Here is a 24,071-nt window from a genome sequence, read left to right on the forward strand (position 1 = left end):
ATCCGAGCGTACTGACCTCAGAACGGCATTAAAGCACCCAAACTAACTGGCTAAAGTTGGCTAGCTATTCCCAGACACAAATGAGAGAACACATCACTCTGACCATTTTACTCAAACTAGCAGAGCCGGTTAGGCTGTTTTCATGTTAACTAGAGCAGTTGGTGACTGTAACTGTTCTGCTGGCAACAATTTAATAACGTTTTTTTTTTTTTTTTTTGGGGGGCGTTTATAGACGCCGGTCATATTCAACGGGTTTTGAGCGTTTGTAAATTCATCAGTTATCTTGTGCTCTGGCACACTCAGAAGAGGGTGCTCTGAAATTGGACTAGATAGCCAGAGTGAATGGAATGTATGATTGTACCCCTAATCAAAGCCGATAAACTACACTAAACAAAATATAAATGCAACATGTAAAGTGTTGGTACCCTGCTCAAATATTTTACATGCACAAAAGGCATATTTCTCTCAAATGTTGTGTGCACATTTGTTTACTTCCCTGTTAGTGAGCACTTATCATTTGCCAAGATAATCCATCCGCACATAAAGAAGCTGATTAAATAGCATGATCATTACACAGGTGCACCTTGTGCTGGGGACAAAAGGCCACAAAATGTGCAGTTTTGTCACACAACACAATGCCACAATCTCTCAAGTTGAGGGTACGTGCAATTGACATGCTGAATGCAGGAATGTCCACCAGAGTTATTGCCAGAGAATGTAATGTTCTGAAACAAAGCTGAACATGTTACAGTTCTTACATGGCCTGCATACTCACCAGACATGTCCCCCATTGAGCATGCTTAGGATGCTCTGGATTGACGTGTATGACAGCGTGTTCCAGTTCCCGCCAAAATATCCAGCAAATTCACACAGGCATTGAGGAGTGGGAAAACATTCCAGTGTTGCCAACTCCTCAGTATGGAAAGTATCTATTGGCTGTCCTAAAAGTTGCGAAATGACATCATCATTTGCATAATTGGCCATGGTCATGTAATTGGGATGGATGCTGAAGGAGAGAGTACTAACTTTGTGGGAGACAAAAAAAGTGAGTAAAAAACACCTTAAATATGTTTAGAACGACGAACTTTCTTCTGTCGATTCTGTTTTTTTTTTTATGTCACAATTCCAACGCTCCTCCTTTATCCAGGCAAGGGGAAGGCAAGTGTCCCAAAAGAGACACTCTGGCTGAGCTAGATTTCATAGATGTGATATGAACACTGCAATAACAAGAGTAGACTTACTTATTGTTTATACCTGAATAGATTACACCATTGTCTTGTCAATTAATAGTGTATGTACATATGTATAATGCCCTCATGAAAGAACCCCATAGAACACCGAAATAACCCCATAGAACACCACAAAACATGACCTCAATAGTTAATGCAACATACCAAATTTCAACATTTAAAATGCCATTTAAAAAAAATCATAAACATCTCGGTATATATTTATTTTATACAAAACATGCCTAATAATATACAAACTTAAGAAGAAAAAAGTGCTATTAGCTAAGACTAGAGCTAAATATATATATATTCAGTTCTTCCATCTTTTTAAAATACAGTATTCATCCATGCACAGAAAACACTTCAAATTCACCCCATTTTGTGTGCAACCTCATATTCCTCCTTCAAGGCTTCATACAGGCTCGAAACTAACGTCCTTTATGCATGCAAGCAGAGTGCGAGGTCCTTTATGCATGCAAGCAGAGTGCGAGGTCCTTTATGCATGCAGGCCGAGTGCGAGGTCCTTTATGCATGCAAGCCGAGTGCGAGGTCCTTTATGCATGCAAGCCGAGTGAGAGGTCCTTTATGCATGCAAGCCGAGTGCGAGGTCCTTTATGCATGCAAGCCGAGTGAGAGGTCCTTTATGCATGCAAGCCGAGTGCGAGGTCCTTTATGCATGCAAGCCGAGTGCGAGGTCCTTTATGCATGCAAGCCGAGTGAGAGGTCCTTTATGCATGCAAGCCGAGTGAGAGGTCCTTTATGCATGCAAGCCGAGTGAGAGGTCCTTGATGCATGCAAGCCGAGTGCGAGGTCCTTTATGCATGCAAGCCGAGTGAGAGGTCCTTTATGCATGCAAGCCGAGTGAGAGGTCCTTTATGCATGTAAGCCGAGTGAGAGGTCCTTGATGCATGCAAGCCGAGTGGGAGGTCCTTGATGCATGCAAGCCGAGTGAGAGGTCCTTTATGCATGCAAGCCGAGTGAGAGGTCCTTTATGCATGCAAGCCGAGTGAGAGGTCCTTGATGCATGCAAGCCGAGTGAGAGGTCCTTGATGCATGCAAGCCGAGTGAGAGGTCCTTGATGCATGCAAGCCGAGTGAGAGGTCCTTGATGCATGCAAGCCGAGTGAGAGGTCCTTTATGCATTCAAGCCGAGTGTGAGGTCCTTGATGCATGCAAGCCGAGTGAGGTCCTTTATGCATTCAAGCCGAGTGTGAGGTCCTTGATGCATGCAAGCCGAGTGCGAGTCAGGAATCGTGAGACAATAAGACCATCAGCACCCATACAAAAATGTAAATGTGCTTTTTGGAGCAGGGCATCATAGCCCGCCTTGGTTGGTTGCTTAAAAATAAATACAAAATGTCTTGCTCACGAATGGGAATGTAACCTTGTCCCCAGGCTAGAGAGCCAGCTTATAGACAAGACCAATGGGCATGTACCTTTTAGAATGTTTGTGTAGTTACCTCAGAGGAGGCTGTTTCATAAGTGCAACAGTGACATACAGTGGGGCAAAAAAGTATTTAGTCAGCCACCAATTGTGCATGTTCTCCCACTTAAAAAGATGAGAGGCCTGTAATTTTCATCATAGGTACACTTCAACTATGACAGATAAAATTAGAAGAAAAAAAACAGAAAATCACATTGTAGGATTTTTAATGAATTTATTTGCAAATTATGGTGGAAAATACACATTTGGTCACCTACAAACAAGCAAGATTTCTGGCTCTCACAGACCTGTAACAACTTCTTTAAGAGGCTCCTCTGTCCTCCACTTGTTACCTGTATTAATGGCACCTGTTTGAACTTGTTATCAGTATAAAAGACACCTGTCCACAACCTCAACAGTCACACTCCAAACTCCACTATGGCCAAGACAAAAGAGCTGTCAATGGACACTAGAAACAAAATTGTAGACCTGCACCAGGCTGGGAAGACTGAATCTGCAATAGGTAAACAGCTTGGTTTGAAGAAATCAACTGTGGGAGCAATTATTAGGAAATGGAAGACATACAAGACCATTGATAATCTCCCTCAATCTGGGGCTCCACGCAAGATCTCACCCCGTGGGGTCAAAATGATCACAAGAACGGTGAGCAAAAATCCCAGAACCACACGGGGGGACCTAGTGAATGACCTGCAGAGAGCTGGGACCAAAGTAACAAAGCCTACCATCAGTAACACACTACACAGCCAGGGACTCAAATCCTGCAGTGCCAGACGTGTCCCCCTGCTTAAGCCAGTACATGTCCAGGCCCATCTGAAGTTTGCTAGAGAGCATTTGGATGATCCAGAAGAAGATTGGAAGAAAGTCATATGGTCAGAAGAAACCAAAATATAACTTTTTGGTAAAAACTCAACTCGTCGTGTTTGGAGGACAAAGAATGCTGAGTTGCATCCAAAGAACACCATACCTACTGTGGATCATGGGGGTGGAAACATCATGCTTTGGGGCTGTTTTTCTGCAAAGGGACCAGGACAACTGATCCGTGTAAAGGAAAGAATGAATGGGGCCATGTATCGTGAGATTTTGAGTGAAAAGCAAGGGCATTGAAGATGAAACGTGGCTGGGTCTTTCAGCATGACAATGATCCCAAGTCTCTAGATCTCAGTCTCTAGATCTCAACCCCATAGAAAATCTTTGGAGGGAGTTGAAAGTCTGTGTTGCCCAGCAACAGCCCCAAAACATCACTGCTCTAGAGGAGATCTGCATGGAGGAATGGGCCAAAATACCAGCAACAGTGTGTGAAAACCTTGTGAAGACTTACAGAAAACATTTGACCTCTGTCATTGCCAATTAAGGGTATATAACAAAGTATTGAGATAAACTTTTGTTATTGACCAAATACGTATTTTCCACCATAATTTGCAAATAAATTAATTTTAAAATCCTGCAATGTGATTTTCTGGATTTTTTTTTCTCATTTTGTCTGTCATAGTTGAAGTGTACCTATGATTAAAATTACAGGCCTCTGTCATATTTTTAAGTGGAAGAACTTGCACAATTGATGGTTGACAATGCTTTTTTGCCCCCACTGTACATACATCAAACATTAACTGTATTACCTCTTTCGTATTACTTTTTATTTCATGAAATCCATGGAGCTGTAAAAGTTTCATTAATGTGCTTCTATGAGAGGTCATCTCCCAACCAGTGGAATGAGCTTATTCAACATCTAAAAAGAGATCAAATAGGATAATAGGATATTGCCTGGTGGATTGATTCTCAATGATGCTGGTATAGAAACCATTTCAATAAAAATATTTTAAAAACAACAATCTGTAAACTGTAAGAGATTAAATAGAATGTGTTAACTGTCTCCCTCGTCATCATCATCCGCCTTGATCACTGGGTTCCCTAAAGAGGAGAGATGGAGACCAAAGCTGTAAGGATTGTTGACACATCAATAGCAAAAACTACTGAAATAAGCAATGTGAAATGACAGCAGGCTGTTCTATACGGAGCCACACTATTTAAAGATAGGCTCAAAATAGTGTACTTTGGATCAGCCCGATAGTAAGTAAGTAGCTTAGGATGACATCAATACAGTCCTAGGAATATAGCATCCTATTAGAGAAAACAAATAGAAGGTGGACAGTCTTACCATCTAGTTTCTTCAGCTTGGGCAGCCTCTTGGTGGCCTCTTCTAGCCAGTTCCCCTCAGCGGAGTACTTCTCCTCCAGGGGGTTTCCAACAAACACCATGTCCACTAAGGATGGAAGGTCAGCTAGCTTCACGAACTCAGCTGTAATGGAAAACCACAGTTGTAATGGCGACCATCAAACATGTTATCAGAATTGACTTTATTCATGAGGCAGGCATGATGATGAGGATATTACCATTGTAATTACCACTCTAAGGTGGGACATTTTTTCCACCGTCCACAACACAGAGACACAGAAGTGACTGTGTATGCAGCGAAATGCTTATCTTCCTAGTTCGTATTGATCAATTCAGTAAATAACACACACACACAATAATAAAAAATGTAAAACAATCACATTTAGTACAGCAGGAGATATATAAATAGTACAGTTGAAGTCAGAAGTTTACATTCACCTTAGCCAAATACATTTAAACTCAGTTTTTCACAATTCCTGACATTTAATCAGAGTAAAAAGTCCCTGTCTTAGGTAGTTAGGATCACCACTTTATTTTAAGAATGTGAAATGTCAGAATAATAGTAGAGAGAATGATTTATTTCAGCTTTTATTTCTTTCATCATATTCCCAGTGGGTCAGAAGTTTACATACACTCAGTTAGTATTTGGTCGCATTTGAAGATCTTCATCTGGTTGCAATCACAAGGGTCCCAGCTACATAACAAATGGTCCTTTTGTTCGATGAAGTCCTTTTTCATATATAAAAAAAAGTATGTTTAAATGGCGCGCTTGACTCAGTAATCCACCGGTTTCCCTCGTTCAAAATGCATACAAAATGAATCCCGTAAGTTACCGATAAACTTCTTCTGAACAAGTCAAACAACAACATTCCTAATCAATCCTCAGGTACCCTTTTATATAAATAAACAATCAAATTTAAGACGGAGAATACCAGAGACCATTACCGGAGATAAATATCGAAGTATGCGCACTCACCGGAACGCGCTACAAACACTACAGACAAAATAGGAGCCATTTAGAAAAACTACAAAAAAAACAAGCCTGAAACTCTTTCTAAAGACTGTTGACATCTAGTGGAAGCCCCAGGAACTGCAATCTGGGAGGACTTCCTTTTATATTCCCCATTCCCAGCCATTGTAATCAGAGGTGAGCTGAAAAAAAAAAAATCTGGATGGATTGTTCTTGGGTTTTTGCCTGCCATATCAGTTCTGTTATACTCACAGACATTATTTTAACAGTTTTGGAAACATTAGAGTTTTCTATCCAATACTACCAATTACATGCACATCCTAGCTTCTGGGCCTGCGTAACAGGCAGTTAACTTAGGGCACCTCATTCATCCAAACTTCCGAATACTGCCCCCTAGCCCGAAGAAGTTTTAAAGGCACAGTCAACTAAGTGTATGTAAACTTCTGACCCACTGGAATTGTGATACAGTGAATTATAAGTGAAATAATCTGATAGTAAACAATTGTTGGAAAAATGACTTGTGTCATGCACAAAGTAGATGTTCTAACTGACTTGCCAAAACTATAGTTTGTTACCAAGAAATTTGTGGAGTGGTTTAAAAATTAGTTTTAATGACTCCAACCTAAGTGTATGTAAACTTCCGACTTCAACTGTATGTAAACATTATTCAAGTGACCAGTGTTCCATGACTATGTGCATAGGGCAACATGGCACACTCTTGGCCCATGGATATGAAACCATTGCCTACCCCACTCCTTGACTAGGTTGTTAGACATGTAGAGGACCTTGAGCTTCTTCATAACATGAATTCCTTTTAGCTTCTCTATCAGGTTGTAGGAAATCCACAGTTCCTCTAGCGTGTCACCAACAGCCTCCTGCAGACAGTACAAGGTGATTTAATTTCCTAATCCTATGCAAGAACATTATTGGGCTAAGATTACAACATAGCAACAAGTAATATAGTAGATCACAAAAATGCCATAATCACCAGTCCGTTTAGATTTTTGATGTTGTTTCGCCCTAGTGATAATATCCGTAGGTTTTCTGTGAGATAGAGAAAAGGCACCACGTCTCAGCTTTTTAAATGATTACACATTTTACACCTTCTCTCCGTTTACATTAAAAGGCCCTAGGTTGAAGTGTTGTTTCCATGAAGACACATCAGTGTGACGCATACTCACTGAGGCCATTCAAGTTGGCAATTTTCTCAATGCAGTTTGTAGACAGGGACAATTTCCTGTTCAGAAGAACACAGTGACAGGAAGTGGAGAATCAACACAGTGATCGGAAGTGGAGAATCAGATTTATAGAAGAAAAGAACAGCAGCATAACATTATTATAGAGTGTGTGTGTGACCACCCATCTATTGAAATAGGTTTCAGACCAAAGCTGGATAAAGTTTCACAGATGAGAATCAGATTTATGAATGAATAGAGCCCCAGATATTCCTATATTGAATTACCATCCTTGTACTATGAAATTAGGTCTCAGAAATAAGAGGAATAAGGTTTCACTCACTCGCAGTTGATGAGGGTGGAGAGAGAAGCATCCATCTTCTCAATAGGAGGAATCTGACCATACAGCTTGACTGCTTTCGCCTCCCCCACCTTCTCTCCTGCCTTCTCCTCCTGTTGAAATCACACAAGGTCGCCAACTGTTCTCCTTTTTTATGTAGGAGAGAACTAGACTGGTCCAAAATCTGTTTGTGCTGTAATGCCAAATCCTATTGGCAATTGCCATGAGAGTTAACAAAACAGCACAAACATAACTTATCTGGGACCAGGCTAAGAGAGAGCTCTGATGCACTTACCCATTTCACAAGGGCTTCTTTTATGGTTGTTGGTTTTGCCTGTGAAACAATAATACAAACTTCTAGTTCAACTGATAAAATCTCAGTCAGTAGTCATGCAAATCCATCAGCTAATCGTGCAGCTATACTGTTGCAGCTATGACCGGCCTTTGCATTAGATACGTTTACAACAGCGTTATGCCTAGCTTATTTTAATGTAATAAATGCTACCACTGACAAACAACTGTCAGTTATAGAAGTGAATCATGCACAAATCAATCATTCAGATCCTAGCAAAGCTAACGTAAACAGAACATAGCACCCTAACGTTAGTTAAGTGTCTTTAGCTAACGTTAATAGCTCACGTTAGGTAGCAAGCCAGCTAACGTTAGCAGTAGCTGGACACACACGAGTTGATCTTCATACTGTCAAGCTGTCAAACTGATGCAATATATTAACGTTATGTTACATTCACAAGATCACGGCTGGAGAATGATTGCTATTTCCTAGCAGACAGGTTACGGGAGAGACTACATGTACACAGCTAACGCTTAAACGTAAAAACCTTAGAAATTATGAATCGAAATATCGGTTTGGGCGTCAGGTGTGTCCTTTCAGCCCTTTCCCAGGTTAACATTAACTAACGTCGTTCAGCTAGCTAAAGTTAACGCCTTAGGTGGGGCTGAGACTCGTTGCTGCCTCGTTCGTGTTTATGGCAGTAGCTAGCAAACATTTAATAGTACTATAGCTACAATGTCAACATTGTTTTTTTTGTTTTTTTGAATGCAAAATAATCTTTCAAGATAGCAAGTTACTGATAAATGACATTCACAAAATATTTTATGAGCCAAACAACTCACCATGTTGTCTTCTCCGGTTGCTATGACACAGACTGACGCTTCACAAGTCACGACGCATGTGCAGGAGCTCGAGCAAACATCTTTCCCACGCCCGCTACCAAAACCCTCCTCCTCATCTTCTTTTTCTTCTTCTTCTTATTTTTCCTCCTTCTTCTTCTTTGGTATTATGGCGGTCAACAAACAAATGTTATAAGTGCATGCCGCCACCGACTGTATTGGCTGTGTATCATCCTACTGTTATGTTAAATCTTTACACTGTGAAAAAATTGTCCTACCAACTAATACTGCACCCACTAAAACCTCACCACTATTCCACGGAGATCGGGCTGCCAACTGAGAATTCGTAGGGGATCGGGAAAAAAACACTGCCTTCCATTCTACTAGCTAACATGCAATCATTGGAAAATAAAATTGAAGACGTACGAGTTAGATTACCAACGGGACATTAAAAACTGTAATATCTTATGCCTCATCATATGTTCATCATATATGCATAGTCACTTTAACCATACCTACATGTACATACTATCTCAAAAAGCCTGACTAACCGGTGTCTGTATATAGCCTTGCTACTGTTATTTTCAAATGTCTTTATACTGTTGTTTTATTTCTTTACTAACCTACACACACATACCTTTTTTGCGCACTATTGGTTAGAGCCTGTAAGTAAGCATTTCACTATAAGGTCTACGGCGCACGTGACAAATACATTTTGATTTGATTCACAGAGTCGTGGCTGAACGATGACATTATTAACATACAGCTGGCTGGTTATATGCTGTATCGGCAGGATAGAACATCGGTGTCTGATAAGACAAGGGGGCAGACTATTTATATTTGTAAACAACAGCAGGTGCATGATATCTAAGGAAGTCTCAAGGTTTTTCTCGCCTGAGGTAGAGTATCTCATGATAAGCTGTAGAACACACTATCGACCTAGAGAGTTTTCATCTGTATTTTTCGGAGCTGTCTACATACCACCACAGACGCTGGCACTAAGACCTCACTCAATGAACTGTATTCCGCAATTTAAATGTTTTAATTTTTTAAATGTCACCTTTATTTAACCAGGTAGGCCACAAATGCGACCTGGCCAAGATAAAGCAAAGCAGTGCGACAAAAACAACAACAAAGAGTTACACATGGGATAAACAAACGTACAGTCAATAACACAATATAAAAATGTGTATACTGTGTGTACAAATGAAGTAAGGAGGTAAGTGGCAAAGTAATTACAATTTAGCGATTAACACTGGAGTCATAGATGTGCAGATGAGGATGTGCAAGTAGAAATACTGGTGTGCAATAAGCAAACAGGAAAATGTTCATCCAGAGGCGGCGCTCCTAGTGGCCGAGGACTTTAATGCAGGGAAACTTAAATCCATTTACCAAATTTCTATCAGCATGTTAAATATGCAACCAGAGAGAAAAAAACTCCAGACCACATTTACTCCACACACAGATACGCTGACAAAGCTCTCCCTCGCCCTCCATTTGGAAAATCAAACCATAATTCTATCCTCCTGATTCCTGCTTACAAGCTAATATTTAAGCAGGAAGCACCAGTGACTCGGTCATTAAGAAAGTGGTCAGAAGAAGCAGATGCTAAGCAACAGGACTGTTTTGCTGGCACAGACTGGAATATGTTCTGGGATTCTTCCAATGGCATTGAGGAGTACACCAAATCTGTCATTGGCTTCATCAATAATTGCATCGACGATGTCATCCCCACAGTGACCGTACATACATACCCCAACCAGAAGCCATGGATTACAGGCAACATCCACACCGAGCTAAAGGCTAGAGCTGCCGCTTTCAAGGAGCTGCAGCTCAAACAGGCAAAGTGTCAATACAGGACTAAGATCGATGCATATTTTGCATATTATCTATGCATAGTCACCTTAATAACTCTACCTACATGTACATATTACCACAACTAACCAGTGCCCCCGCACATTGACTCTGTACTCTATATAGTCTTCCTATTGTTATTTTACTGCTTCTCTTTAACTACTTGTTCCTTTTATTTTTTATTCTTATTCCTATTTTTTAAACTGCATTGTTGGTAATGGGCTTCTAGGTAAGCATTCCACTGTAAGGTCTACACATGTTGTATTCGGCACATGTGACTAATACAATTTGATTTGATCTGATCTGATCCTACTCTAGGCCAACAGACAAGGTATTCGCAGTCTCACCATTGCCATCGGGTCTACGTCTCAACAAACAATATTATTTTGTTTGTAGCGTAGGTAAGTACACCTCAAACTAAGGTGTTAGGGGAATACTCAGTAGACGAATATCTGATCTTGACAGTGCCATTCTTATGTTTTCACATTATCTCACTTCCTTCCGGTGTCTTACCACACCCCTCCCCAAAAATATACATTTGTGTAAGGACCGATGCCGGAGATGAGAAGCAGGTACTGGGAGTCAACATTTAATAAGGAACAGGCATGAAACAAGACAGGCACAGTGTTCGACAAACAATGCTGAAGCGGGGAACAGAGCAGGGGAACAGACAGATAGATATAAGGGAGGTAATGACAGAGGTGATTGAGTCCAGGTGAGCCCAATAATCGCTGTGACGGGGGAAGGCCGGTGTGTGTAATGATGTTTGCAGGAGTGTGTAATGCTGGGGAACCTGGCGCCCTCGAGCGCCAGGGGGGAAGAGCGGGAGCAGGCATGACACATTTGTATCCCATTCTGTTCAGGAGGATATTAGTGGATTCATATGTAACAATGTTGTATTTATTTTGATGGTTTGTTTACTTACTAAACCGGGATGAGCTTTTATATCTTTCATTTTGAACATCAACATTTAAACTGTGAAAATGCATTTTATCAATACATTGGCCATTCACTTAAAACATTTTTATTTTTTATTTTTTTACATGTTATGCACTATGACAACTTGCAGGAAAAGTTTGAAACCCTGGCCTCTCAACAATGGCTGTATTACAACGTTATTACCACTGGATGGAACTAGCACAACAGTGTTGGTTTATGAAAACAAGACCACTTTCTGTGGCTATGCTATCTAGTGTATACTAGAGTAACAGGCCTATAGGTTATTTGGCTAGCTTCTTCCAGGTGTACATTTGCCAAACAGTCGAGGTTGTTTTACAAAAAGTGCATTATTGGCAAGCATAGAACATTGAGCGTTTCTAATTTACCAGGGTTTATGACTATATGGCTGCGGTTCAGGGCCCATATTAAAAAAGTGTCTCAGAGTAGTAGTGTCTGGTCTAAGATTGGATCCTCCCTATTCATGTAGTCTTATTCATTATGATTTAAAAGGCAAAACTGATCCTATACCAATACTCTTAGTAATCTGGTGTACTTTATGAATACAGGCACAGTGTGCTGCTGTTAGAAATGTTATCTTAGGGCAGGTATTAGGGAAATGAGTCTGTCCAAATGATTTGCATATCATAAAGGGACTATAACATAATGGTTGTTTGGACAGTGTCAGCTTAATGTCAGGGAAAGGTTCGTTAGCCAATAAAGCGTCTGTTTCCTGGACAGTATGCTAAACAGATGCCATGACATGATGTACACCCACCTGCCACCGACTCTTTCAAAGTCTGGGATAAAATCCACGTTTATAGCTTGTGAAATAACCTAGTCCTAGTCCTACTCCTGTATACCTGACCACACTTAGATTTTTTTCTTGCAAAAAGGGGACCCTAAAAGGGTTCATCCGCTGCAGGTAGAACCCTTTTGGTTCCAAGTAGAACAGTTTTGGGTTCCATGTAGAACCCTTTCCACAGAAATTGAGTTTTATGATTGCACACTATCTTCAGATTTTTCAGAGCCTCACAAATAAATATAATTAAGACACATGCTTGTTGAGCTGTTCAATTTGAGCTGTTCAATTTCAAAGTATATTCTGGTAATATCAAATAGCCTCATATAAAAAGGGTAGAACACAATAAAGTTCAAACGGTTCCGATTTTTAAAATGACGACGCATCATTGTCGCCTAGTCCAGAAGACTGGATGGAGTGTGAGCAGATCGAACCGGTCATTGAATTGACGCAAGCATGCGCAATGGGGCTCTGTGGCAATTCGAGTCTCCTCATTAGAAGCCAAGCATAGCGGAGTGACTACTCGTCAGGCGCGCAGCACTCCTTCTCCTACCCAGTTCCTGTTTCCGCCTTCTGTCTTCAGACAGTTTACAACTCAAAGCATCCTGTTCAGGCAGAATATAAACCTTGAAGAAATGCAAGCTCAATGAGATAAAGCCAGGTAAGCCAATTTCTTATACATTGTGTTGCAGACAATAGGAATTGGTGTCTGCGCCGTCTCCCTTCTCCCTCCATCCCTGGCCTGTTGCTATTTGCGTGCTGCGACCGCAGCCGAGAGGTAACAAAATAGCGGACACGGATTTACACTAACGAGTTGTCGGACAAGGTTCGGATAGAATTCGCATCTTCCTTATGAAAGTCATTCATGCACAGGAAGTTTTCGGAGAGGAATTCGTTCAGTTTTGCTACATTGTGCATATAATGGTTATGTTCATTAACATTTGATTAGGTATGAGAAATACAATTCAATCACCATCCAGGGGCAATGAACTGCGACGTTTCTCCATCTTACGTCTTTAAATGAATAATGCTGTATTGACATAAGACGCTCACATTTACCAAGAATGACAAGTGTATTGTGACGCTTTCTTATAAACAAACGAAATGCTTATGTTTTGTGTGGCTATATTGGACCGTTATTTTGTGAAGTCAGCCTGCATCGGCCGCTGCCTCCTTGTCCGTCTTGCTGGGTCGAATCAAAGCAGATCGTGAGCCACCCCGCTATTTTTTAGACATTGGTTGAAACCGATGAAAAGTAGCCTAACCTACCTCTTTTGGGGAAACGCATTCAGTTGTGTTTGTGCTGTTGACCCACCATAGACTAGAGTTGAGTAAAACGCATATAATGTTGATGTTGCTATTTGTTATTAGTAGGTCATAAATCAGAACGTTAACTGATACACAAACACACACATGCTCGCACGTACACGCACGCACACAAACACACACACAAACACAATCTGTTCTTAGTGTTTTTGTTGTCATAGCTGGTGGCTGAGAATGTTTCTCCCATACTGTGTTCATTGTTTACACTTTGTTTTGGACCCAACTCAGTAATCATGCTATGCTCTACTACATGATTATTTCATTTCACATGGTTTCATTCCCTGACCGCTGTGTTATTACCACATACCACAGTAGGACGGACTTGTAGTAAAATAGATAGATAAGCCTATAGGTCTATTTGCATGTGCACATCTAACAGACTTAACCTTTGAACTCAATGAAACCCCTGTGGTCAGTTATGATCAACTGGCTCACAGCTGGTGGATCTGAAATAGGATATCTTGAGATGTAAACATGCAATTAGGGACTGGAGCCCGGGCCAACTTGCCTGGTCCATCTGTGGGATAGTAGCCATCGAATGACTCTTCAATCCGGACACATTACTGTGTGAGTGGTATGCCCATAATAAAGTAGTATATAGCCTTTAATGTAGGCTAGTATTAGGCCTTTATTGTAGGCTAGTACTAGGCCTTTAATAGTACTAGATAGTACTAGATAGTACTAGGCCTTTAATATAGGCTGGTATTAGGCCTTTATTGTAGGCTAGTACTAGGCATTTAATATAGGATAGTACCAGGCATTTAATGTAGCCTTGTATTAGGCCTTTAATGTAGGCTAGTATTAGGCCTTTAATGTAGCCAAGTATTAGGCCTTTAATGTAGGCTAGTATTAGGCCTTTAATGTAGCCTAGTATTAGGCCTTTAATGTAGCCTAGTATTAGGCCTTTATTATAGGCTAGTACTAGGCCTTTATTCTAGGCTAGTATTAGGCCTTTATTATAGGCTAGTGTAATGCATTTAATGCTAGAATTCTGACCATTTCATATCTTTGATGTGCTTCAGAATTGAGAAATGATAGCATTTCACAGCTTAATTTGTCTCAGAGAATTGAGATGATATTCTGCTAAATCAAATGTCCCGCTTTGCCAAGCGTACCACAATAATGATCTATGTAATGTGAATGTCTCGTTCTGTCCTCTGTTTGGGGTGATTGCACAACGTTTCATTATATTAACAAGGCCTTTGTATGCACAATTGCCAATTCATAAATCTTTAATTTCCTGTAACTATTCACTCTACCCCGTTACAGACTATATTAATTAAGTAAACCACAATGATGACAGAGGCTACACCCCATTCTGATTCAGATTTTCTTCACATTTGAGTTTTTTTCAATCATCTGACAGATTCAAGTCACAGGAAAGAGAGAGGGTGTGAATGGTTGAGAGACAACAGTGTGGTCATTTTACCTTATTTGAATTATTCCCAGTATGTATAGTGGATATCCTGGACACTATAGTAATGGTTACACTTGAAAGCACCTGGCCTACCACATGACCAGTTTAATTTGTCTCATAGGCAATAGAAGACTGAATAAGACCCTGCTTGTCATGCTCATTTTATACTAATCATATTTCACATGTATTACATGGTTCAAAACTGACCCAGGTTGTCCTTGTTGAAAATGCTTGATTGTGAAGGGAGTGACCAACAGCAACTTAGACCTTGGACTGGCTGTCAAGTATGGCTAACAGTAACAACACACTTGATGTACGTGATCTGCTGCTACCCAACGCATGCAGGAAGTTAATATTGTGCTTTGTTGAAGTAGCAACTGCCCATTGTGACCATACTAGAAAAGCTTTTATGTTATTGAGATTTGAGATCATTTCCTTTCAAACTCTACACTTGATCATGCCCTCTAAATGAAAAGCCATTTCCACTTGCCTGTATTTGTATAGTGACTGCATGTTACTGCAAATTACTAAAATGTATATAGGGGTAGGCTATATAATAGATAGATAGATAGATAGATAGATAGATAGATAGATAGATAGATAGATAGATAGATAGATAGATAGATAGATAGATAGATAGATAGATAGATAGATAGATAGATAGATAGATAGATAGATGTACACTGTGAATTTTAAAAAGTCAGTTTTTTAAAATGTGTTTTTAACTAATACAAACATCACCATGTGAAGATATTTGTAAATGTGTTCTATGTACAGTACCAGTCAAAGGTTTTGACACACCTACTCATAATAGAATAATAGTGAAGACATCAAAACTATGAAATAACACATATTTGAGATTCTTCAATGTAGCCAACCTTTGCCTTGATGACAGCTTTGCACACTCTTGGTATTCTCTCAATCAGCTTCATGAGGTCGTCACCTGGAATGCATTTCAATTAACAGGGTTGCCTTTCTTTTTTTTTTACCTTTATTTAACTAGGCAAGTCAGTTAAAAACAAATTCTTATTTTCAATGATGGCCTAGGAACAGTGGGTTAACTGCCTGTTCAGGGACAAAACGACAGATTTGTACCTTGTCAGCAACCTTCCGGTTACTAGTCCAATGCTCTAACTACTAGGCTAGAGGAATTCTTAATGTGTTTGAGCCAATCAGTTGTGTTGCGACAAGGTAGAGGTGGTATACAGAAGATAGCCCTATTTGGTAAAATACCAAGTCCATATTATGCCATGAACAGCTCAAATAAGCAAAGAGAAATGACAGTCCATCATTACTTTAAGACAAGAAGGTCAGTCAATGCATAACATGTCAAGAACTTTGAACGTTTCTTCAAGTGCAGTCGCAAAAACCATCAAGCACTATGATGAAACTGGCTCTCATTTGGACCACCACAGGAAAGGAAGACCCAGAGTTACCTCTGCTGCAGAGGATACGTTCATTAGAGTTAACTGCACCTCAGATTGCAGCCCGAATAAGTGCTTCCGAGAGTTCAAGTAACCGACACACCTCAACATGAACTGTTCAGAGGAGACAACATGAATCAGGCCTTCATGGTCGAATTGCTGCAAAGAAACCACTACTAAAGGACACCAATATGAAGAAGAGACTTGCTTGGGCCAAGAAACACAAGCAATGGACAATAAACCAGTGGAAATCTCTCCTTTGGTCTGATGAGTCCAAATTGTAGATTTTTGGTTCCAACCGCCCTGTCTTTGTGAGACGCAGAGTATGTTATATCTTTATGTTTGAAGCCTGAAATACTTTCGCAAGGCACTGTACTTTCGCAAGGCACTGTAATAGCATAGAATAGATGATGGGCCATCTCCACGTATTTAATCATAACTCTGTCTGTTTGCATCATCCTGGGCTTGGGTTGATTAAACCTTGGTTTCCGGGATAATTTATATGTGACCACCTGTGTGCCTCACCTGTATAAAGTGTATAATTTGTATAAAGTGTATAATCTGTATACAGTGTATAATCTGTATAAAGTGTATAATCTGTATAAAGTGTATAATCTGTATACAGTGTATAATCTGTATAAAGTGTATAATCTGTATAAAGTGTATAATCTGTATACAGTGTATAATCTGTATAAAGTGTATAATCTGTATAAAGTGTATAATCTGTATACAGTGTATAATATGTATACAGTGTATAATCTGTATAAAGTGTATAATCTGTATAAAGTGTATAATCTGTATACAGTGTATAATCTGTATAAAGTGTATAATCTGTATAAAGTGTATAATCTGTATACAGTGTATAATCTGTATAAAGTGTATAATCTGTATAAAGTGTATAATCTGTATAAAGTGTATAATCTGTATAAAGTGTATAATCTGTATAAAGTGTATAATCTGTATAAAGTGTATAATCTGTATACAGTGTATAATATGTATAAAGTGTATAATCTGTATAACGTGTATAATCTGTATAACGTGTATAATCTGTATAAAGTGTATAATCTGTATAAAGTGTATAATCTGTATAAAGTGTATAATCTGTATACAGTGTATAATATGTATACAGTGTATAATATGTATAAAGTGTATAATCTGTATAACGTGTATAATCTGTATAACGTGTATAATCTGTATAAAGTGTATAATCTGTATACAGTGTATAAAATGTATAAAGTGTATAATCTGTATAAAGTGTATAATCTGTATACAGTGTATAATATGTATAAAGTGTATAATCTGTATAACGTGTATAATCTGTATAACGTGTATAATCTGTATAAAGTGTATAATCTGTATAACGTGTATAATCTGTATAAAGTGTATAATCTGTATAACGTGTATAATCTGTATAACGTGTATAATCTGTATAACGTGTATAATCTGTATAACGTGAATAATCTGTATAAAGTGTATAATCTGTATACAGTGTTTAGTCTGTATGAAGTGTATATTATGTATAAAAGTGTATATTTTGTATAAAATGTATAATCTGTATGAAGTGAAATGTTTGGAACACTGAATTGCAATACAATCAGAGTATCGAATCGCAATATATATAGAATCATGACAATCACAATACAATCACAATACATATCGTATCGGCACCAAAGTATCGTAATGATATCATATCGTGAGGTCCCTGGCAATTCCCAGCCCTAATGTACAAGGTGTCTGTAGTATAGCCGCAAGGCTGGAGCCTTGATAATAGTCTCCTTTATATTCCAATGTCCCTGTTTGTTTCCCATAGTATATACAGATGCACTAGGCCTAGAGTAAATATAGGCATTCTGGCACTGCTCACTGTGTTATTTAACAAGTCTATCTTATAGCCGAGGCTACAATGTATTTTGATAACATGGCAGATGTCTAAGAGGCCATTGTTGCCTTTTTCGCAAATGGAATACTCATATTACATTTTACTTGAAAACTCAGCAAGCTTTGTTTGGCAGTGAATGTGTGAATTTAGATATAACAATACATCAGCCCAAAAGTGTTATTTTCCAGATCTTTGTTCTTTTGTATTCCCGAAAAGTTTCAAACATATCATGTTTGCTGTAGGAGCAAGCTCTAGTCTCTCTGGGGTAGTGTCGCTGAAATGTAACACACCTTGTGTATCTGTAAAGCTCTGGAAACCTTACAGTCACAGTGTTTGTTAGTCAAACATTACCAGAAAGGCTTGTGTTATCTGCCCAAGTCCCTGCAACAACATGTGGCTTTCTCCAGTCTGTAGCCTACCACTCACTGTGTCCTCAGTGTGCAGGAGGAAGTTGAGGCGGATCTGATACCAGTGAGGTCATATGGGGATCCTAGTCCACATCACAGACCCTCACAGCCTCACCTACACCACTGACTGTTACACACAGTTACACAGGGGGGTTGTATAATTAAGGCTCTATGAAACATTGTCAATCAAAAACGCCTCACGTTTATTACGTTATGGCAACATATTCAGTTATGGTTGATCATCCAGGCTCCAGCATGCTCCAGCATGCTCCATGTTTACTGATCAGACAGCAGAGAAACACTTGCGAGGAAATAAGGACTACTCTAACAAACAAAAAATATTCTCTCTCTTATTTCAGTCTCTCTCTCTCTCTCTCTCTCTCTCTTTTTATCTCTCACTGTATTTCTTTATCCTTCTCTCTCTCTTTATTTTTCTCTATTTCTCTCTGTCTTTCTCTAGCCCACTCTGCCCCACCTCTCTCTCTCTCCCTCTCCTTGCTCTCTTGATTTCTATCTTTCGCTCCATACCCCTTCTTTCCTAGGGATGGACATTTTACATTTTTGGACTGTTCGAGACCTTTTTTTGCCCTTTTTTTGTTGTTGAATAGTACTGGAATGAAAAAAAAAACAAGAAAAAATATATCTTAAGAACAATGGCAGCACTGTGACATTTTTGGTGCATGCCAACAGTCAGCAACAACTCCTAATTTATCATAACCATTATAGATAACGAATCCTAATTGCTAAATTGCCTCATATACTGTATATTCATTCAATACAAAAACAAGTGCCATTTAAGATTAATTGGTTATATTATATAGTGGAACACAATCTTCAAAAAGGTAGGAAGGACACATTTTTCAGGGTTACAAACCAACATCAGTCGTATTTTCGATATAGAGACGTTCGATTTAGTTTATTTATGTTCTTTGGAATTTTGTAAATGGATTAACAATTCTACATTGAACACTAACGTCAGTTTCCACAACCAGAAAGTCGTAAACCCTGCCTGTATCTACAATTTCACTTCTTAAAGTATAATTTTAAACCTAACCTTAACCATACTGCTAACCGTATGCCTCGCCCTAACCTTAATGAAATTATTCCAAAGCTCCAGCTCATTGTCGGAACACATATTTCCCTACTTCAGTTAACCAGTCCATTTTGAATTTGATATACCACTGTTGTCATTTGACAAGGAATGTAGCTCGTGAATCCCGTCAGTTAGATACGTTTGTCATTTATTTCTGTAGGTGCGCGTGTGTACAGGGAGCGCGACCCGTCCGAACGCAATTGAGTGAGTGCGACATGACGGGGAAACGGAATTTGGAGAGCAGAACTGTGATGTTTGGCTTGATTTATTTTTTGTTGTGTCCCACAAATGCACATGTACAAATGGAACACAATGGCAAAGCACATTAACGTTGTCTTCAAGACAACATTTCGAACAAACAGTAGTTGAACAAAATGTGGTCTCTGGTTAAAGATCGTTTTTTGATGTCCGTTCGAGTACTGGAGTGCTCGATTACTCATGCCTATCCCTTACCCCGTCTAACTCTCTCGCTCTCTTTCAACACTCTACACTCTCCACTCTCACTCTCTCTTTCTGCCTCCCTACCCCCTTCTCCAATTTTCCAGTGTTGTCGATATCCAGTGACAACTCTCAGTGGTTTCAAATTTCCAAGGCAATGCCAGCAAGTAGGCGGAAATAAAGAAGTGCTCATTAGTTTTAATGATAGTGACGCTTTTCCTTTTTTCTGTTTAAGGAGAGAAAATCTCTCTAACAGGTGATTTTGCATGACTTTTGGCAGAGGAAGAGAGGTTAGTGCATGTGAGTGTGTGTGAGTGAGTGTGTGTGTGTGTGTGTGTGTGTGTGTGTGTGTGTGTGTGTGTGTGTGTGTGTGTGTGTGTGTGTGTGTGTGTGTGTGTGTGTGTGTGTGTGTGTGTGTGTGTGTGTGTGTGTGTGTGTGTGTGTGTGTGTGTGTGTGTGTGTGTGTGTGTGTGATGAATGATCAACTGAGAAGTGACAGAGAGAGAGGAGCTAATCACAGACTGGATCTCTGGCAGAGAGCCTAATGGTAGCTCACAATGCTTTACACATGATGAACAAAGGCTCTCTTGCTCCTTCTTTCTTTCGCTCTTTGCTCACTTTCTCTATCCTCATTAACCCTTTCCCCCTTTCTGTCTTTCTTTCTTTTGTTCTCTCTCTCTTCTCTCTCTCTCTCTCTCTCTCTCTCTCTCTCTCTCTCTCTCTCTCTCTCTCTCTCTCTCTCTCTCTCTCTCTCTCTCTCTCTGTCTCTCTCTCTCAATTCAATGGGCTTTATTGGCATGGTAAATGTCTCTCTCTCTCTTTTTCTCTCTCTCGTGATCTCTCTCTCTCCCTAGCACTTCTTCTCGCCCCCTGTTCTCTCGTATCCCTTTCTCGGTCTCTCTCTCTCCTAACCCATTAAGATGTGGTGAAAACCCACAAAGCCCAATCTTTGCATCTGTGTTATTCATGCAGAGAATTCAAAGATGAAAGAGCCATCATGTCTGATTTTACAGGAGACCCTAGAGAAAAATATAAAGAAGGGAGAGTGTGTGTATAAAGTCAGAACATAACGTGTATAAAGTCAGAACATCTGCTGTCTCTCCAACTGTCTGTCACCAAGGGAGTACCCCAAGGCTCAATCCTAGACCCCACGTTCTTATCAATTTACATCAACAACATAGCTCAGGCAGTACGAAACTCTTGCATCCATTTCTATGCAGATGATACAGTATTATACTCAGCTGGCCCCTCCCTGGGTTTTGTGTTAAATGCTCTACAACAAAGCTTTTAGTGTCCAACAAGCTTTCTCTGCCCTTAAAACAAAGATCATGTGGTTCGGTAAGAAGAATGCCCCTTTCCCTACCTGTGTGATTAGTACGTCTGAGGGTTTAGAGCTTGAGGTAGTCAGCTTATCCAAGTACTTGGGAGTATAGCTAGACGGTATACTGACCTTCTCTCAACACATATCCAAGCTACAGGCTAAGGTTAAATCTAGACTTGGTTTCCTCTATCGTAATCATTCCTCTTTCACCCCAGCTGTCACGTCTAATCAAGGTGGGTGGAATCAGGCGCAGAGAGCAGATAGCGATAATAAAGTTTATTCTCCGGTGAACAAAATAAACACGGACAACCCAAATACACACAGGGTGAAATTATCCAACACAGGATAACAGACTAACCGGAGAATAAGAGACACAATAACACCGACAGACGAAATGAATGACAAAATAAACAATCCCGCACAAAACAAGGGCGGGACAACCTACATTATATACAGACACTAATTAACTAAACAACACACAGGTGTAAACAATCAGACAAAACCAACAGATACCGAAAAGGGATCGGTAGTGGCTAGTAGGACGGTGACGGCGACCGCCGAGCACCGCCTGAACGGGCAGGAGAGCCAACCTCGGCGGAAGTCGTGACACCAGCAGCCAAACGAACCCTGATTCAGATGACCATCCTACCCATGCTAGATTACGGAAATGTAATTTATAGATCGGCAGGCAAGGGTGCTCTCAAGCAGTTAGATGTTCTTTACCATTCAGCCATCAGATTTGCCACCAATGTTCCTTATAGGATACATCACTGCACTCTATACTCCTCTGTAAACTGGTCATCTCTGTTTACCCGTCGCAAGACCCACTGGTTGATGCTTATTTATAAAAACCCTCTTAGGCCTCATTCCACCCTATCTGAGATACCTACTACAACCCTCATCCTCCACATAAAAGACCTGTTCCTCTCGCCTCAAATTTAAAATACATTTCAGGATGTGTGTGTTTATGCAAGCATCGTGTGTGTACATTTGCACGTGCCTGCCTGTGCTTGTGTGTTCCCTGCAGTGTTTGTCCAGGCCCTGGGCTAGCCAGTCAGTGGTTCGTCCAAGCCCTAGGCTAGCCAGTTAGTGGTTCGTCCAGGCCCTGGGCTAGCCAGTCAGTGGTTCATCCAAGCCCTGGGCTAGCCAGTCAGTGGTTCGTCCAGGCCCTGGGCTAGCCAGTCAGTGGTTCGTCCAGGCCCTGGACTAGCTAGTCAGTGGTTCGTCCAGGCCCTGGGCTAGCCAGTCAGTGGTTCGTCCAGGCCCTGGGCTAGCCAGTCAGTGGTTCGTCCAGGCCCTGGACTAGCTAGTCAGTGGTTCGTCCAGGCCCTGGGCTAGCCAGTCAGTGGTTCGTCCAGGCTCTGGGCTAGCCAGTCAGTGGTTCGTCCAGGCCCTGGGCTAGCCAATCAGTGGTTCGTCCAGGCCCTGGGCTAGCCAGTCAGTGGTTCATCCAGGCCCTGGGCTAGCCAGTCAGTGGTTCGTCCAGGCTCTGGGCTAGCCAGTCAGTGGTTCGTCCAGGCCCTGGGCTAGCCAGTCAGTGGTTCGTCCAGGCCCTGGGCTAGCCAGTCAGTGGTTCGTCCAGGCCCTGGGCTAGCCAGTCAGTGGTTCGTCCAGGCTCTGGGCTAGCCAGTCAGTGGTTCGTCCAGGCCCTGGGCTAGCCAGTCAGTGGTTCGTCCAGGCCCTGGGCTAGCCAGTCAGTGGTTCATCCAGGCCCTGGGCTAGCCAGTCAGTGGTTCGTCCAGGCTCTGGGCTAGCCAGTCAGTGGTTCGTCCAGGCCCTGGGCTAGCCAGTCAGTGGTTCGTCCAGGCCCTGGGCTAGCCAGTCAGTGATTCGTCCAGGCCCTGGACTAGCCAGTCAGTGGTTCGTCCAGGCCCTGGGCTAGCCAGTCAGTGGTTCATCCAGGCCCTGGGCTAGCCAGTCAGTGGTTCGTCCAGGCTCTGGGCTAGCCAGTCAGTGGTTCGTCCAGGCCCTGGGCTAGCCAGTCAGTGGTTCGTCCAGGCCCTGGGCTAGCCAGTCAGTGGCTCGTCCAGGCCCTGGGCTAGCCAGTCAGTGGTTCGTCCAGGCCCTGGGCTAGCCAGTCAGTGTGTTTGACCCATCAGCCCTGACAGTCACAGTGCCCACAGCCGAACCACAGGGACCTTTGGTCAGCTATAAATACAAATCTTTCTCTTTCTCTCTCTCTCTCTCTCTCTCTCTCTCTCTCTCTCTCTCTCTCTCTCTCTCTCTCTCTCTCTCTCTCTCTCTCTCTCTCTCTCTCTCTCTCTCTCTCTCTCTCTCTCTCTCTCTCTGGCTGCAGTGTGGAGTCAGCGCATCATCCCAAATGGCATCGTATTTCCCTATTTAGTGCACTACTTTCCACCAGGCTCCATAGGACTCTGGTCAAATGTTGTGCACTACATAGGGAATAGGGTTGCATTTGGGACGCAACTAAAGTGGAGCATCTCTCATGCAGCTTCCGGGAAGCAGCTCTCCTCTGCTCTGTCATCACCAGGGAGCGACAGGGGAAGTCAGGAATAGAACAACAGTCCTCATATGACCTACTCCTGCACAGACTAGCACTTCTTCATTTGTTATGCTACATGAAAAAATACATGCAGGTTTTACAGGCAGTCAGGCTGCTGTATACTACTCAGGCCTTCTATTCACAAAACAGTGTGTGTGTGAGACTCTTTCCTAGACACGCTTGGTCAAACACAGCCCCCTTCAGAGTCCCA

The 24,071-nt window shown here is 41.2% G+C and overlaps 2 protein-coding genes across 3 annotated transcripts in view; one reads left to right on the forward strand and one right to left on the reverse strand.

Moving 5' to 3' along the window:
- Positions 1-1,438: 1,438 nt before the first annotated feature.
- dnal1 (dynein, axonemal, light chain 1) lies at positions 1,439-8,605 on the reverse strand. Of its 2 annotated transcripts, none has more exons than XM_035758798.2 (8): positions 8,464-8,605; positions 7,625-7,663; positions 7,333-7,442; positions 6,996-7,051; positions 6,803-6,858; positions 6,563-6,689; positions 4,828-4,968; positions 1,439-4,580 (listed from the first exon to the last, which is right to left on the reverse strand). In XM_035758798.2, the coding sequence occupies exons 1-8, from the start codon at positions 8,464-8,466 to the stop codon at positions 4,534-4,536; spliced, it is 579 nt and encodes a 192-aa protein (XP_035614691.1). In that variant the 5' UTR covers positions 8,467-8,605; the 3' UTR covers positions 1,439-4,533. The 2 variants fall into 2 exon arrangements, with proteins under 2 accessions (XP_035614691.1, XP_035614692.1); XM_035758799.2 differs by lacking the exon at positions 8,464-8,605 and adding an exon at positions 7,969-8,211.
- Positions 8,606-12,549: 3,944 nt separating this feature from the next.
- Positions 12,550-24,071, forward strand: part of fut8a (fucosyltransferase 8a (alpha (1,6) fucosyltransferase)) — a 170,938-nt gene continuing 159,416 nt past the window's right edge. The window contains exon 1 of the mRNA XM_052496633.1: positions 12,550-12,713. The gene's annotated coding sequence lies outside the window, so the exon portion shown is untranslated. The remainder of the gene's footprint in view (positions 12,714-24,071) is intronic.

The sequence above is a fragment of the Oncorhynchus keta genome, chromosome 35 (genome assembly GCF_023373465.1).
Source record: "Oncorhynchus keta strain PuntledgeMale-10-30-2019 chromosome 35, Oket_V2, whole genome shotgun sequence".
NCBI classification, from domain to species: domain Eukaryota; kingdom Metazoa; phylum Chordata; class Actinopteri; order Salmoniformes; family Salmonidae; genus Oncorhynchus; species Oncorhynchus keta.

Excerpts from the sequence above, each read along its gene's own strand:
- dnal1 (XM_035758798.2), bottom strand. Across the intron at positions 6,690-6,802 it reads TCAAAAATCTAAACGGACTG|GAGGCTGTTGGTGACACGCT; the intron begins GTGATTATGGCA and ends TACTGTCTGCAG. Across the intron at positions 4,969-6,562 it reads CAACCTAGTCAAGGAGTGGG|CTGAGTTCGTGAAGCTAGCT; the intron begins GTAGGCAATGGT and ends TTTCCATTACAG.